Here is a 17,251-nt window from a genome sequence, read left to right as displayed (position 1 = left end):
CAGTAGAAGCCAATGCTGTTCAGAAATCAAAACTTATTGGACTCAGGGATTTTGAAGCTACTTAGTCCAATGCCTAGTAAAAAAAAAAAAAAAAAAAAAAAAAAAAAAAAAAAAAAAAAGGCCCATGCAAAGTAACTCGTTCAAGATAACAAAACCAACCCACGCCAAAGAGGGCTTTAACTCAGGTCTGACTACTAGACAGTGACTTTTCCACTGTATCACACTGGATCCCAAAGGAACAGACTTATAGAGAGAATATGACATTTCGTCACGGGATGGCAGTTTGGAGTACAAACTCAGAACCAGGAGTCCAGTTCACTGATATCTTCCTGGAACAGATTCTGAGCTCAAGAATATTTTACCCTAAATTAAATGGTGCCCAATACCTAGCCCCTTCAGACAGTGGCTAATGATGTGTACATGGTGACTTGTATTAGCCATCAGCAGAACACACAAAAGCCACTGAGTAGCCCTAGGGAAGAAGGGAAGGCGGGAAAACTTTCACCAACCAAATAAAGAAGGAAAAAAGAAAACTAATGTTTGTTTTCATTTCTTCTTGTTTGAAAAGCAAAATCTCAAATGCACTTGCTCCATAAAAACAAATCTTTTAAGTTCAATTAAAAACAAAGGATTTCATTATTTTTTATGGCTGAGTAATACTACATTTTGTGTGTGTGTGTGTACACCACATCATCTTTATCCACTCATCTACTGATGGGCACTTTGGTTACTTCCACATCTTGGCTATTGTAAATAATGCTGCAACGATCACAGGACTCCATATATCTTTTTGAATTAATGTTTTCATTTTCTTCAGATATATACCCAGGAGTGGAATTGCTGGATCATATGGTAGTTCTATTTTCAATATTTTGAGGAACCTCCATACTGTTTTCCACAGTGGCTACACCAATTTACATCCCCACCAACAGCGCACAAGGGTTCTCTTTTCTCCACATCCTCACTAACACTTCTTCTTTGTTGTCTTTTTGATAATAGCCATCCTGACAGATGTGAGGTGAGATCTCATTGTGGTTTTCATTTATTTCCCTGATGATTAGTGATGAGCATCTTTTCATGTGCCTGTTGGCCATCTTTATGTCTTCTTTGGAAAAATATCTATTAGATTCTCTGCCCATTTTTTTCTTTTAGATTTTTTTTTTTGATGTGGACCATTTTTAAACTCTTTATTGAATTTGTTACAATATTGCTTCTCTTTTATGTTTTGGTTTTTTGGCCCTGAGGCATGTGGGATCTTAGCTCCCCGACCAGGGATCAAACCCACACCCCCTGCACTGGACGGCAAAGACTTAACCACTGGACTGTCAGGGAAGTCCCTCTCTGCCCATTTTTTGATTGGGTTGTTTATTTTGATGTTGAGTTGTATGAGTTCTTTGTATATTTTGGATATTAACCCCTTATCGGATATATCATTTCACTGTAGCATGATTTACAATAGCCAAGTTATAAAATAATTCAAGTGCACATCAATAGATGAATAAAGATGTGAGAGATATATGTGTGTATGTGTATATATATATCTCAAACAATGGAATATTACTCAACCATAAAAAAGAATGGAATCTTGTCATTTGCAACAACATGGATGGACCTAGAGGGTATTATGTTAAGTGAAATAAGTCAGAGAGACAAATACTGTATGATTTCACTTGTATGTGGGATCTAAAAAACAGAACAAATGAACAAACAAACAAACAGAATCACAGATACAGAGAACAAACAGGTGGTTGCCAGAGGGGAGGGGGCTAGGAGAGGAGAGAAATAGGTGAGGGAGATTAAGAAGTACAAACTCCCAGTTACAAAATAAATGAGTGAAGGGTATAAAATGTAGTGTGGGGAATATATTCAATAATTATGTAATATCTTTGTATGATGAGATGGTAACTAAACTTATTATGATGATCATTTTGAAATGTACAGAAATATCAAATTGCTATATTGTGTAACAGGAACTAACATAGTGTTGTAGATCAATTATACAAGAACAAACAGGGACTTCCCTGGTGGTCCAGTGGTTAAGACTCCTCACTCCCAACACAGGGGGCCCAGGTTCAATCCCTAGTTAGGGAACTAGATCCCGCATGCCACAACCAAAGATTCCACATACTGCAACTAAAGATCCTGCATGCGGCAACAAAGACCGCGCATGCTGCAACTAAAGACCCGGTGCAGCCAAATAAATAAATAAAATATTTTTTAAAAAAAGAACTCCTAGAAAAAGAGGTCAGATTTGTGGTTACCAGAGGTAGAGGGATAGGGGAAGGGGGAATTGGATGAAGGCAGTCAAAAGGTACAAACTTCCAGTTATGAGATAAATAAGTACTGGGAATGTAATGTACAGCATGATAAATATAATTAACACTGTTCTATGCTATATATGAAAGTTGTTAAGAGAGTAAATCCAAGAGTTCACATCACGAGGAAAAATATTTTTTTCTATTTCTTTAATTTTGTATCTATATAGATGATGGATGTTCAGTAAACTTACTGTAGTAATCATTTCAGGATGTATGTAAGTCAAATCATTATGCTGTACACCTAAGACTTACACCATGCTGTATGCCAATTAGATCTCAATGAAATTGCAAGAAAAAAATAAATAAAATGGAAATATGCAAAGAACAATCAAAAGAAAGGGGAGAAAAAGAAAAGTTATATGTCTTTTTTTGGTCAAAGTTCTGCAAAGGGTCTCTTCAAAAGTTTGTTTCTTTAACCATTTGCTAAATAATCTGTAGAATCATTTAATTCTCAAGTATTTAGAATCCTACAACTCTAGAGCTGGATGGAAGAGTGGAAGCCATTCAGATCATCTTTCTCAATTTTGTAGATTTATTCTACAAATATGTAGATTCATACGAAAACCCAAATCTACACTTTTCTGTTTAGGAAATCATTAGAAGATCTTTAAAAAGTTATCTCCCATGTGCTCTTTCTCAAGAAGTTACTGGAATACATGTTTCAAATATACCATGTATCTTTTGAATGAAGGAGCAAACCAAGATAGAACAAAATATGAGATTCAGGAAATTCATTATAGGAGAGAAACAAAGGGAAATTCCAGGCAACCACTTTACAGCAGGCCTGGAGCAAAACTAGTACAGACTGCAGCTCAGGGGAAAGTGTCTGGAGGGGAAGACTCCAAGGAAAAAATATGGAATCAATAGATCATTTAATAACTTTGGTCATGTGAGAAATTATACTAAGCAGCTGTGGAAGCAACTGGGAAGGAGAAGAAATAAGTAAACAGAAAATGACAAAAGGCAAAAACAAAAATATGAACAAGAAAAAGAATGTAATCAGATTACACTACTTAGCCTGGCAGTGAATAATATTTGCAAAGGCATAAAAATATAAATACTGAAGACTGTTATATCCAAAATCTGTGATATAACTAGTTTGGTAAGATGGAGCAAGAAGGAAGGATAAGGGAAAAGAATTAAATCTTTATCTACCATAAAAACAAATCAACAGATAATTCCTAAAATTAAGAAATCAAGGAATAACAGTATTAGCATATTATTTGGAAATATTAAAATAAATTTCAAAATAAATAGCTTAAAAAGTTGAATGTGGGGACTTCCCTGGTGGTCCAGTAGTTAAGACTCTGCCCTTCCACGGAAGGGGATGCAGGTTCCATCCCTGGTTGGGGAACTAAGATCCCTGCATACAGCGCAGTGCAGCGCCCCCCCAAAAAAGTTGAATGTGGTTGCCTCTGGGAGCAGGGAGCTGCTGTTTTTGCTGTAAACCTTTTAGTACTATTTAACTCTTAAAACTCTGCCTGTATTACTTTGGTAAATATAAAAATTAATTTTAAAAATCAGCCATGTATTAAATAGATTCATTTAAGTTTTCCCTTAAAAGGCAGAATGTTTGATTTTTAGCATATATGTAGTAGGTCATGTGTTCTTCAGAAAAAAAATCACCAGTGCAACTACTGAATTCAGAATCTCATTCCTTAAGAAAGTCAATCAATTACGCATTAGGTTTGCCCCACAAGCCATTTTTTTTTCTGTATTTAATAGACAGAAGAAAACAAAAACAAATGAGTTGTAGGGCCCATTATGCTAGTCATTGAATTGTTTGATATTTTTTATCCAGTCACTATTGCAAGTGAACTTGGATCCTTTGTGACAAAAAGCTCCATAATAAGCAGTATTATCTTCCTCATAAACTGATCTTGAGTGAGACTTTGTTGCTATACTACAAAGGCAACTATACAGCTATTTAAAAAATTAAAACTTTTTTTTTTTTTTTGTGGTACGCAGGCCTCTCACTGTTGTGGCCTCTCCCAATGCGGAGCACAGGCTCCGGACGCACAGGCTCAGCGGCCATGGCTCACGGGCCTAGCCACTCGGTGGCATGTGGGATCTTCCCGAACCAGGGCACGAACCCGTGTCCCCTGCATTGGCAGGCGGATTCTCAACCACTGCACCACCCGGGAAGCCCAGGAATATTCTTTATTATACATCAATTCATAAAACAATTATACAATCTCTACTGCCAGCAACTCAATTATACTAGCATCATGACTCCAACTGATTATGAGAAACTGCCTATTCTCAGAGCCAAAGTACAGCTAGAGAGCAACGCAAAATCCCTTCTGAGGTTCTAACAGAGATTAGAGCTTTTAAAAATTAAGGTCTCAGATTCATGGAGTTGGGAGGAACTTGAAAGATGATCTGATCGAGCACCCACAACCACACAGCCAAGCTCATGGCAGACCAAGACCAGAATCCAGTTGAACTGAGTCTTTGTACAATATGTAGAGCCCTTTTCCACCACACTGTCCTGTCTCTTATGTCCTATCCCTTTTCAAACCAAGGTAGTTCCTACGAATAACTCAGACCTGCAAGAAATCTTGGAAATACACTACCACCTCTAATTTCTTTATAAGAGACACACACACAAATACTAATTACTGGCTACACTGACATCTGGAGAATGGAAATGGCAAACTGTAGGCAAAAACTGAATTATGTTTATGATTAGGGCTTCCTACTTCCAGAAGCCCGTGTCCCTGTCAAATTCGTCCAACAAATAATGAACTCCTACTATGTGCCAGACACTGTGCTAGGTACCAGGGATACCATTACAGGGACCCTTGCTCCTTCAGAGCTCCTGGCTCCAAATATAACTCTACACATCCTAAAATAAAGTAGCCTGTAACACTGGGCAAAGGATCATGATGATTTTTTTAAAAAATAAATTTATTTATTTTATTTTATTTATTTTTGGCTGCGTTGGGTCTTCATTGCTGCGCGAGGGCTTTCTCTAGTCATGGCAAGCGGGGGCTACTCTTCGTTTTGGTGCGCGGGCTTCTCATTGCAGTGGCTTCTCTTGTTGCAGAGCACAGGCTCTAGGCATGTGGGCTTCAGTAGTTGTGGCATGTGGGCTCAGTACTTGTGGCTTGCGGGCCCTAGAGCACAGGCTCAGTAGTTGTGGTGCACAGGCTTAGCTGCTCTGCGGCATGTAGGATCTTCCCCGACCAGGGCTCAAACCCGTGTCCCCTGCATTGGCAGGCAGATTCTTAACCACTGAGCCACCGGGAAGTCCCATCATGATTTTTTAATTGAACTCTTCCCTGAGCTACCAATCCACAAACTGGATCATCATTTTGGTTCTCTTTCTGGATGTTTAAGGACTGCTCAGTCTGGTCCACTGTCCTGAGGGGCCTCGAGTCATCCAACTTCCCAATACAGCCAGCTCTTGAAGTGCCAACCTGACTGCACTGCTGTGCTCTACCACTGCACCTGACCAACCTGTTCTCTTGGTATGCCTTTGGAACACCAGCCACCCGCCAGGCAGCACTGACATCCAGCACCTGCCTGGACTTCTTCCCACTGCCTGCAGCTGAATCTCCCCACAAGAGCCTTCTCTACCCTGGTGGTCACTCCTGGCTAATTTCAAAGTCACGCAGGCCCAAGTCCTTAGGCCTCTTTGATTCCTCCATCTCCACCCATACTCAGTCAAAGCTGCTGAATCTTTTCACACATATCTTCTGCAGACACTCTCCTTTCCTTGTTATTTGCACTACTACTTTATCCTCTGTCGATCTCTGACTGCATTTCAACTGTGCTTCCAAAAATAGCCAGATTAATCGTTCACAATCACAGCTTTTTTTTTTTGCACTCCTATCTTTATTGCAGGATTATTCACAATAGCCAAGACATGGAAACAATGTAAGTACTCATCAAATGAATAAAGATGTCTCTCTCTCTCTCTCTCTCTCTCATACACACACACAATGCAATATTATTCAGCCTCGAGGAAGGAGGACATTCTGCCATTTACGACAACACGGATGAACTTGCAGACATAGAGTATGACATCACGTACATATACAACTTAACAAAGCTAAATTTTTAAAAACAGAATAAAAGTGATTAGCAGGGGACGAGGGGGTGGGGGGACAGATGTTAAGAGTACACATTTACAAGTAGTAAATAAGCCCTAGAGATATAATGCTTAGTACTGTACAATAAGGACAAAAATATTATAATCATCAAACTTGCTAAGAGACTGTAACAATTTTTCCAACTACTAAAAAGAAAGGATAATTTTGTAATGAGATAGAGGTGCTAGTTATTGCTACAATCACATTAAAATATAACAATGTCCTTAAATTAACATGTTGTACACTTTCAATTTATGTAACTTTACCTGATTAAAAAAAAAAGGATCAGGGTCAAGGTCTGGATGAGTCAATATCAAGGCAAGGGTGAGCCTAAGGGTCACAGTCAGGTACAGGGTTGGGCCAGTGTCAGGCTGAGGATTTGAATAAGATTCAGTACGTGGGTGGATCTGGGTCATGAGGGTCAGGGACATGAGTCCAGCTGAGGTTCAGTCAAAGTCGGTGTAAGGGTGAGGGTCAGAACACCTTCTGGTCAGAGTCAGTATTATGATGAAAACGTGGAACAGGGTGAGGGTCAAATTCAGATGAAAAGCCAGGTCCAGGATCAGACTGAGTGTGAGGGTCAGTGTGAGAGTGAAGGTCAGAAGGGTCAGGGTGAGAATCAAAGTCAGGTTCAGGTTGAGGTTTGTCGTCAGGGTATCAGGGTGAGTCTCACGGCCTGAATGACTTCAGGATTGTTGAGTCTAAGAATAGGGTTATGGTCAGGGTCAAATCTGTGTGAGGGACACGGTCTGGGTGATGGCTGAATTTCAAGGTCAAGGTCATAGTCTGGTTTAGTGATGAGTGAGGGTCAGGATTAAGGTCAGATTTAAATGACTTTCAGGTTTACAGTCAAGGTCATAAGAGTTTGGATGAGGAGCATAATCTGTCAAAGCAAGCATCAGTGTTACCAGTTAGGATGAGTTAGGGTCACCGTAAGGGTTGAGACAGTGTTAGGATGAAGTCTTCAGTCAAGTTCCTGACTGAGAGTCAGGGTTACATAAATGTGAGGGACACAGGGTCAGGGTCATGGTGAGTCAGTCAGTTAGCACTGGAGACAGGATCGGGGTGGGGTGGGGCCTGGTTGGCACCCTCAGGTAAGAGTGAGACTGAGGGTAAAGGTCAAGTTGTGGGTAGGATCAGGGATGATCAAGGGTTAGGATTAGAGTGGGTGTGTTACAGTTCAGGGTCAAGTTAAGGGTACCAGGATCATGGTCAAGGTGAAGGTCATCAGTGTCAGGGTGAAGTTGAAGGTGAGCAATCCCTGTCCCATTTCCCAGCACCGTGTGTGGCTTTTGCAGATGCCACTTTCTGAAATATTCTTCGTCCATTTACCTGCATATCTATATTCCTCACCTGCTTGGAGTCTTCAATGTGGCCTAACCCTCCCTGTCCCCCTCCACTGGGATACAAGTATTATGAAGGCAAGGATCTTGGAATGGAATGTTTTTGTCATTGATGGGTTCCAAGCTACTCAGAAGAGTGTCTGGCACAGACTAGGTGCAGTTGAGCTTGTTTAACAGATGACTATGTGCTACATTATTTCTGGGGGAATAAAAGTACATCTGGAATTACAACAAACTGTTCACAGTAGCTTTCTCTGGGGTAGAATTACAAGTAAGCTTCACGGCTGATTTAATACATGTCCACATTATTTTAATTTTGAAAAAATTAATTGTTTTATAATCTCCAAAAATGGCTCTTTCCATTTTAAGAGAAAACAAAGAACTTCAGGTAAAGTTCCTGACACAGTGATGGGCACAAGCTACTCACTGAACCATAGCTATTACCTAAACCTCAGGAACTGGCAGCCTTCCTGGGAACCCCGGAGCATCCTCAAAGAAACCCTATTCTAGTTCTCTAGACAGACCAAGAAGCAAGACAACATGGAGAGTCTATTTATTCAACAGCCAACTTTGAAGACAAAGCCTCAGTAGTCTGAGGGGATGTATTTCCCGTTTCTACTTCAGTCCTTTTCCACAAGTTTCTGTCCTTTGCAGGCTACAGTTTGATGCAAACAGGTTGGTTGTCCTAGTTATACTTATACACAACCTTTGAGCGCACAGTTTGGAGGTGCAGATGCACAGGACACTGTAAAAGTGGGACAAAAGAGTCTCATTGTAGCCCACAAGGAAGTAGAACTTACAGGTAGCTGCCTCAGGACCAGGGCACAGATCTCCACCTGGTTAGCCCGGCGCTTTCGAACAAGCTGGTCGGCCAGGCAGCCTGGGAAGGTGCCCAGCATAAATTTACGAAGGAAAACATCTTCCACTATTCCCTCTGCAGCATGGTGCTCCCCATCCAGGTTACCTACGTGCAGCGACAGCCACCCCATGCGATGGGCGATGTGGTGCGGCGCGTGCGCCTCCTCGTAGGTCACTGGCTTGTCCCCCTTGCCCACTCGGACTCGGGCCGCCCGGTTCTTGGCGCAGACCGCGGAGGTGTGCAGGGCGCGCCAGACGCACAGCAGCTCGTGGTTCCAGGACAGCACCAGCGGCCGGAGCCACAGACCGCAGATGGGCGCCGCCATCTTGGGCCGAGCGAAGGGCGGGGCCCACAATCACAGCTTCTGTGTCAGTACTACTCAAAAGGTATCTGAGGCTCTCTATTCCCTTTACGAAAAAAATCTCACTGTGCCTTGATTATACTGTGAATTGAACAATATACGTCTAAGCCTTTGCTAATACCATTCCTTCTATCTAAAATATTCTCTCTCTTCCCCTTCTCTGTTGACCCAAATTTTATATTCCCTTCAAAGGCGTTTGCCTCCCATATTCTCTGTGAAGCCCTCCCTGATCTCACTGCTGGAAGAGCATTTTGAGCAGAGGGACAACAGTGCAAATAATCTGAGCAAGAGCGAATCAAGCAAGACCAGTGCAACTGGCTGAGGTGAGAGCATTTTGGAAACAAAATCAGAGAGGTAATGCAAGGCCAGGCGCCACAGGGCCTTCTTAACCATTATAAGGACTTTTAAGTCCGAACAAAAATGGGGATCAACTGCAAGGTCTTCTATATTCCCTACAAAGATGTATGACTTAGATTTCAAAAAGATCATGTTGCCAGTGGTGACAAGAGCAGGTTATATGTAGAGTGGCACGTGCAGAAGCGAGGAAACTGGTTAAGAGGCTATTATAGTAATCTGGGTAAAAGGGTGATTAGAACCAGGGTGGTGGCAGTGAGAAGAGTCTGAATCTGGATGTATATGCTGACTGGATGAGGGCTATGAGAACAATAAAGGAGTTAAGGATGATTCCAAGTTGTTAGCCTAAACAAGTGGAAGAGCAGAGGTGTCATTACCTGAGATAAGGGAGAAGACGGTGGCAGGAGCAGGTTTTGAGGTAGAAGATTTGGTGACAGGTTTTGGACATGATCAGTTTAAGATGTATATCAGGGGCCTCCCTGGTGGCACAGTGGTTGAGAATCCGCCTGCCAATGAAGGGGACATGGGCTCGAGTCCTGGTCGAGGAAGATCCCACATGCCGCAGAGCACCTAAGGCCGTGTGCCACAACTACTGAAGCCTGCACACCTAGAGCCTGTGCTCTGCAACAAAGGGGAGCCCCCACATGCCGCTAAAGAAAGCTCGTGCCCAGCAACGAAGACCCAAAAAAGGCGAAAAAAAAAAAAAAAAGGATGTATATCAGACATACAAAGGAAAATGCTGAGTATGAAGTTTATTACCTAAATCTGAAGTTCAGGGGAGAGGTTCTGGCTAGCGATACACATTTGGGAATTGCCCAGATACATACAGATCAAGCCAGTTTCACAAAACTTCTGTGATGATGGATATTTTCTATATCTGCACTGCCCCATTTGGCAGCCACAAGCCACAATGACTTGAAATGTGGACAGGGTGACTGAGGAACTGAAATGTTAATTTTAGTTAATTTACATTTAAATAAGCACATGTGGTAAGTGGCCACAAATTAGACGAAACATGTGATTGGATAAGAACCCTGGTGAGTGTAGGTAGATAAGATTGGGTACTGGGGCAAGCCTACCACATGGATTATTTGTGATAGGGAAAAAAAAAAAAACAACTCAAATCTCCATCAACAACAGAATAAAAAAATAATTAGTGACATTTTCACATAAGATTGTCTTTCAACAGTGAACACATACATCTATGTGAATGAATCGCAAAAACACTGTTAGGGCTTCCCTGATGGCGCAGTGGTTGAGAGTCCGCCTGCTGATGCAGGGGACACGGGTTCGTGCCCCAGTCCGGGAAGATCCCACATGCCGCGGAGCGGCTGGGCCCGTGAGCCGTGGCCGCTGAGCCTGCGCGTCCGGAGCCTGTGCTCCGCAACGGGAAAGGCCACAACAGTGAGAGGCCCGCGTACAGGGAAAAAAAAAAAACACTGTTAAATGAAAAAAGTAACTTAGAGAAGAAAATTTTCCATAAAGATCAACAACAGACAAAACTAAACAATGTACTGTTTAGGAATATATTAAGATTGATAAAGCAATAAAGAAAAATCAAGGGAATGAATATCCAAATTCAGGATAACATCATCTCTTCAGGGGAGGTGAGCACAAAGGGCTTCAAAGTTACCAGAAATTTCCTGAACTAGTTGGTGGGTACACAGGTGTTCATTCTGTTATTCTTCTTTGTCCTATACACTCTGGCATGTATAATATTAAATAATTAAAGGAGTAAAAAATTATGAGGCAGTATATGGTTAAATGTAAAATGGGTATTTCAAAATATCTTAAAATCATTAAGTTCAGAAAAAGGAAAGATAACTGTGTGACCTGTATAAGGTCTAAAAAGGACAGGTTGAGTCATATAAAAAGAAAAGAGGGAAGGGCATTCTAGAATGGGAATCAACAGGTCATGTACAAGAATCAATAAATTAGTGAGTCTGACCAGAGAAGAGTGAAGTTAGGTAGAAAAGTTGGGCTAAGACCAGCTTATGAGATGCTTAAATGCTGGGTCAAGAAGTTTGGACTTGATCTTGAAATGGTGCACAACCACTGGTGGTGTCTAAACAAGACAACAGCAATGATAAGCATCAACTAATAGGATAATAGGAGGCTGGAAAAATCAGTTATAAAACTTGAAGATGTGAGATGTCAGGGAAGATTTATTATGGCCTGAACTAGGATCCTGATGGATAATCAAGTTTACTCCAAGGAACTTTAAAATGAAAGATTGAAGAGAGTTTGGTCTTGGGAATAGGCAATGAAGGGAAAAGAGAGATTCATAGATTACTCCAATTTTCAAGCTAAACTGAGAAAATGATAACACCAACATATGCAAAACTAGGAAAATCAACAGAGAAAACCAGTGTTGAAGGAAGACCATTAATTCATTCATGGGATAAATGTGTCAAGCAGTGTGATATCTTCCCCTCAGGGAACAGCCTGTGAGTCCTACTTTTTTCTTTCTTTCTTTTTTTTTTTTTGTTACATACTTTTAATAGGCAAAAAGAAAGTATACAGTTCTTTGGGAAGAATAAAAGCTTTTATAGCTTTTAACTCTATAAGAATTTTATAAGCACCATTTTATTTTATTTATGTATTTATTATTTTTTTTTGTGGTACGTGGGCCTCGCACTGTTGTGGCCTCTCCCGTTGCGGAGCACAGGCTCCAGACGCGCAGGCTCAGCGGCCATGGCTCACGGGCCCAGCGGCTCCGCGGCACGTGGGATCCTCTAGGACCGGGGCACGAACCCGTGTCCCCTGCATCAGCAGGCGGACTCTCAACCACTGCGCCACCAGGGAAAACCTATTTATTTATTTTAAAATTTATTTATTTATTTATTTTTGGCTGCATTAGGTCTTCATTGCTATGCGTGGGCTTTCTCTAATTGCGGCGAGCGGGGGCTACTCTTCATTGCGGTGTGCGGGCTTCTCATTGTGGTGGCTTCTCTTGTCACGGAGCACGGGCTCTAGGCGCACGGACTTCATTAGTTGTGGCATGTGGGCTCAGTAGTTGTAGCTCACGGGCTCTAGAGCACAGGCTCAGTAGTTGTGGCTCATGGGCTTAGTTGCTCCGTGGCATGTGGGATCTTCCCGGACCAGGGCTCGAACCCGTGTCCACTGCATTAGCAGGCGGATTCTCCACGGTCCCAATGCAGGGGGCCTGGGTTCCATCCCTGGTCAGGGAACTAGATCCCACACGCGTGCTGCAACTAAAGAGCCCACGTACCTCAATGAAGACCTGGCACAGCCAAATAAATAAATATTTTTTTGAAAAAAAAGAAAAGAGGCAAACATGATCTACTAATTTTTTAAAAAAGAGTACTGTGATAATAATACTGAGTTGCTTTTCAAAATAAATTGAAAGAAGGAACAGAACACAAAAATGGAGATGTTCAGTGAAAGGCCAGAGGTAAAGGAATGGACGAGTCACTACATGACTGAACGCTCCTTGAAGACAGAATGTATAACTGACTCTCTTTGCATCCCCCACAGCACTGAGCACAGTGACTGATCACTACAGAACAGACATTCAAGTAAGGCTGAATGAACAGACAGAAGAGTGAGGGCAGACTGAAGACAAGCCAGTTAAGAAGACCCTACCCAAGCCTTCAGAACCCAACATACCTTAGAGGATCTAACCCTATGGAAAGAGAGTTTAGCCTTATCACCCTGGCTGAAAGGTAGGCTGAGCCTCTGGTACCTGTTTAGGAGATCTAAAATACCAACAGGAAAACAGAAAGGAAACCCATTCTCAAGGAAACATATACTGAACTTCTGCTCCCCACATGACTCTCTAATGAGACTGTGCCCAACTCTAACCTTTAAGGCAGATAGGCAGAATGTAACTTTTTATGTGCGTGGCTAATGCGAAAGATATTCAAGGGCATCCGGTCCTTTTAAATTGTTAAAAGACATTGTTCTGGTTAAAAGTGGTTTAAAAGCCTGAATCTTAATAGGTAGCCCCACCTGGCAAACCACTGTTTCTTAAGCCTGTAGAACAGAGAAAGGCAAAGTAGAGCTACCTGCAAAGTGAGATGACTGATGCTCAGGTGTTTCAAGTGGTTGCCAGGAACTGGGTTATTACCTCCAGGTTCCCCTAGGTTCAGATGATTCTGCAGAGCTTCCGTTTATCCAATATGGCTGAACAGAAAACAATGAGGCTGCTTTTTAAATGAATTCATCTTATACAAATGCTGTAAGACCACTTCTTTCTCAACAGGTTAGAACAGGAAACGAATGCCCAAACACTGGCAAAGGAAGTATAAAATAACAGTTAAGAGCTCAGGCTCTGGCACCAGACAGACACAGGTTAAATCCCAGCTCTTCCAGTAAATAGCTACGTAACCATCTCTGTTAACACATTCTTCCAATGTAGAGTAGGACTGAGTACCTTCCTTAAGGTCAGAATATATGGTAACTTCCGGTGTTAGTATGTTCCTTCCTAAAACTACACCCTGATCCCTTTGATTAGACCTGCATTTTCCTTACTAGCCTCAGACACTAATTTTTAGTGTAGAGCTTTCTAAAAGGTTGATCTCATTTATTACGCTTTGAGTCTCGAATTTCCCTCTCTGAGAACCACCATATTTTGAAGCTCTGGTTGTTCAACACATGCCCTGGACTTCATCAATGAAAGTGAAGAACAGTGGCAGAAAACCATAGAGAAAAGTGACTTGTAAGTAGAACATATAAACCTTTTAGTTGTATAAAACTTAAAATTGATACTTTCTTTAAAATCACAAATTCTGTACACTGGAGATAAGGTGGAGCGAAACACAGCCTATTAGCAACAATTTAAAAAAGTGTTCTGACATGAAGGAGACCCAGAGAGGTACCCCGCCTATGCTCAGCACCTCCACTTCCCTTTTTAAACTCAGGGATCTTTTTGTATGTTGTAGTGGATTCTGGGGTGTAGTAGGAAACAGAAGAGGGAAAACAAGTTCCACAGATTCTTCATTTGCATTAGGTCTCCTTTAGTACCGTTACTACTATCCTAGTTCGGGCAGTAAAGACTAAGGCCCAAACAATTTCTCTGCCTCAGGCCTCTCCACTCCCTTACAATCCTGCACACAGCTACCAAACTAATTTCCTAAACAACCAGTTTCATTAGATCACTTCCTACTTCAAAAACTCCTAATGGCTCCCTACCAATTATTCACCAGAAAAAGCCCAAGTAAAATCCAAAGGTCAAGCTAGCATTACCCTACTTTTATAACACAGGACTTGTTTCCTCCTAATTCCCGCAAGGAAATTCTCTAAGGCTCCGACTAATCTGCTCACTGTCCTCCCAACACAGACAGACTAACCTGCACACCTAGGTAGGATTACACCCACCTTCTGCCTTTCCTTCAAAGGCCAACCCAGACCCCCTCCTCTATCTTTGTCCCGCACCATTCTCCTAAAACACATCCTGCCTAGCTTCTGACCCTCTCAGATGGCTATGCTCTTGTGGCATCTCAATCCGCTCCAGCAATTATGAAGGTAGACCATATTACACAGAGGGTCATCATTGTACCCTGCACTTATTAGGTCCCAGATATTTGTTAAACCAGACGGAGAGTTCAAATAATGTACCTGAGTAGGGCAAGACAATACTGCCCATCTTTGCCAGTTCCTCTTTATTCACAGTAAAGGGTATTCAGCGTTAGCTACAACGCTGAAAATCTCTAGTACACACAGAGCAGCCAAGTGGAGAGAGCACGCCACCGGACGGCAAAAACCTGCGTCCCAATCCTGATTTCTGCCACAATCTCTCCTGGGCCTCGGTTGTCTCAGGTGTAAAACAAGAGAGCTGCGGTGATGGATCCCCAGGGTATCTTTCGGCTCCCAAATTCCCTCCCACAGTAAAGCCAACATTCGGCTACTCGCTAAGGCGGAGGCAGGCAAACTTTTACACTTCCCAAGGCTGGCATTTCCATAGAGGAGTGGAAACTCAGTCCGCAGAGGAAAAAGCGGACCTGAGAGGAAGGTGAAAAGCCGTCTCCCTGGACTCGGATCCTTTACCCCATGGCAAGGGACAGTCCGCCTCGGCTTCCCAGTCCCTCACGAAGACTCTCCCCAGAGTGGCGCGGCCCGGCGCGGCTCCCGGGAGCGGGCCGCGGTGACTGTCCGCGCCCGCGCCCCCCCGCTCCCCGCACTTGTAACACACGCCCTATGACCTCGGGTCACAGTCTCCGTCCGCCCTCACCATCCGAGGTACACCCTCCTCTCCGGGCAACGGCCCTAGCTCCCTCCCCGCGAGCAGCCCTTCCGGGCCCCCGGAGGCCTCAGTGCGGCCGTCCGGGCCCCAGGCCGGCGGAACAGGCGGCGTGAGGGGCGGCAGCGGCGGCTTTAAGTGCTGAATCACCACTTTGCAACCCGAGCTCCAAACCACCGTGACCCAAGGGCCCCGAGGGCCCAGGCGCTCCGCTCGGCTTACCCACAGAGGCGCTCCGGAGGGGGCAGGCGGGCGCCGAGGACCGAGCGGAAGGTGCTGAACAGCCCGGGGTGCAGCAGCCACGTTAGCCGGTACCGCATACCCCAGCGCAGCCGCCGGGACCACAGAGAAGACTTCCTTCTTGCGCCGGAGCCGGCCTTGCTCACTGCGCATGCTCAGTCCGCCGCGCCGCGCCGCCTCCCGGGAGCCTCCGAGCGGCCGCCTCCCCGGGTTTTGCCTGGAGCCCGACAGGGCGGGGACGGAGGGCGGCCAGGGCCGGAGCTAGCGGGCAGGACAGAGTCTGGCCGGGGAGCTGTGGGAACCCAGCCACCAGGCTTCCCGGGGCGGGGAGGGGCCATGGCTCACGCCAGGCGCACACGTGAGGCCGGCGATGTGTATCTGGCTCTGTGTTAGCAGGGGTCAGGGGGCTCACGAATACTGTGAGGACGCAAGGGACCACGTTTGCGGAGGCGCTCTCATTGGCTGTCGGCCCCGCCAGTGCAGGTGTTGGAACAAGGTCCGGGGACTAGGCGGCCTCGCGCAAAACCAGTCGGCGGCGGGCGCGCGGCCCGCGGGCTCCCTCTAGAGCGCGGTGGGGACATGGACCGCGGGGTAGGGGACTGGGGAGAAGTTAGACTGGAGGGCCGCCCCCAGATGGAGGCCGGGACCCTGGGAGGAGTTTCCATCCTGGGAAACTAGCAGCCCTTCAAAGAGCAAGGTGGAGATGGGACAGGCTACAGCAAAACAAGGCTTTCGGGGGTTTACAAATCTAGACTAGAAACTACCGCTCTGTAGTACTACTATATTTTTTTAAAAAACATTTATATGTAGTACTACTACTCTTGTCAGTGTACTTCAGTCACTATTTGTAAGGCAAGACTTTTTTCCTCCCGATGGCTTTCTGCTGTTTTGCATACGAAAATAATTTAATAGTTGTTATGAATCTGACTTTCCGTTACGTTATTTTACAGGGGTCTTTAAAGAAAAGAGAAATTAGGTTCAGCAACTCTCTAGCTTAAGTGCTTTTAGGTTCTTGATGTGGCATACCGGAGACTACAGCCAAAGACAGTGCTCTGAATCCTATTATAGCTTCAAATGGGAATTCAGGAGAAGGATTCCTTAATCAAGTGTTTGCTTCATCAAAGAGGTGCTTGGGCATCTTTTTTAACCAGTTTCTGCTAAAGGCAAACCTTGGATGGATGAAAACTGAGATAGCAGTGTAAGGTAAAATTTAACAATGTTACCTTCTAGTTCCAGCCCATCTGTATTAGTTTCCTGTGGCTGCCATAACAAATTACCACAAACTTAGTGGCTGAAAACAACAGAAATTTATTCTCTCACAGTCTGGATGCCCGAAGTCCAAATCAAGACGTTGGCAGGGCTGCACTCCCTGCAGAAGGTCTTAGGGGAGAATCTGTTCTTTGCCTCTTTCAGCTCCCGTGGCTTGAGGCCATATCACTCCAATGTCTGCCTCCGTCTTTACATTGACTTCTCTTCT

At 43.9% G+C, this 17,251-nt stretch overlaps 1 protein-coding gene and 1 pseudogene across 7 annotated transcripts in view; both read right to left on the bottom strand.

The window, feature by feature from the left end:
- The window catches only part of IDE (insulin degrading enzyme), a 116,646-nt gene extending 100,684 nt beyond the window's left edge, over nucleotides 1-15,962 (bottom strand). For 3 of the 7 annotated variants that reach the window (XM_059055441.2, XM_059055442.2, XM_067025041.1), the window contains exon 1: nucleotides 15,757-15,948. In XM_059055441.2, coding sequence (XP_058911424.1) covers nucleotides 15,757-15,854 — 98 coding nt within the window. In that variant the 5' untranslated portion in view covers nucleotides 15,855-15,948. Of the gene's footprint in view, nucleotides 1-13,360; nucleotides 13,479-15,756 lie in introns of those variants that run through there. The other 4 variants (XM_067025042.1, XM_067025044.1, XM_059055440.2 and 1 more) reach the window with 3 other exon arrangements.
- On the bottom strand, nucleotides 8,296-8,942 carry LOC131751574 (small ribosomal subunit protein uS3m pseudogene; annotated as a pseudogene).
- Nucleotides 15,963-17,251: the final 1,289 nt, after the last annotated feature.

The sequence above is a fragment of the Kogia breviceps genome, chromosome 2 (assembly GCF_026419965.1).
Source record: "Kogia breviceps isolate mKogBre1 chromosome 2, mKogBre1 haplotype 1, whole genome shotgun sequence".
Lineage (NCBI taxonomy): Eukaryota > Metazoa > Chordata > Mammalia > Artiodactyla > Physeteridae > Kogia > Kogia breviceps.
This window is presented reverse-complemented; position numbering and strand designations above follow the sequence as displayed.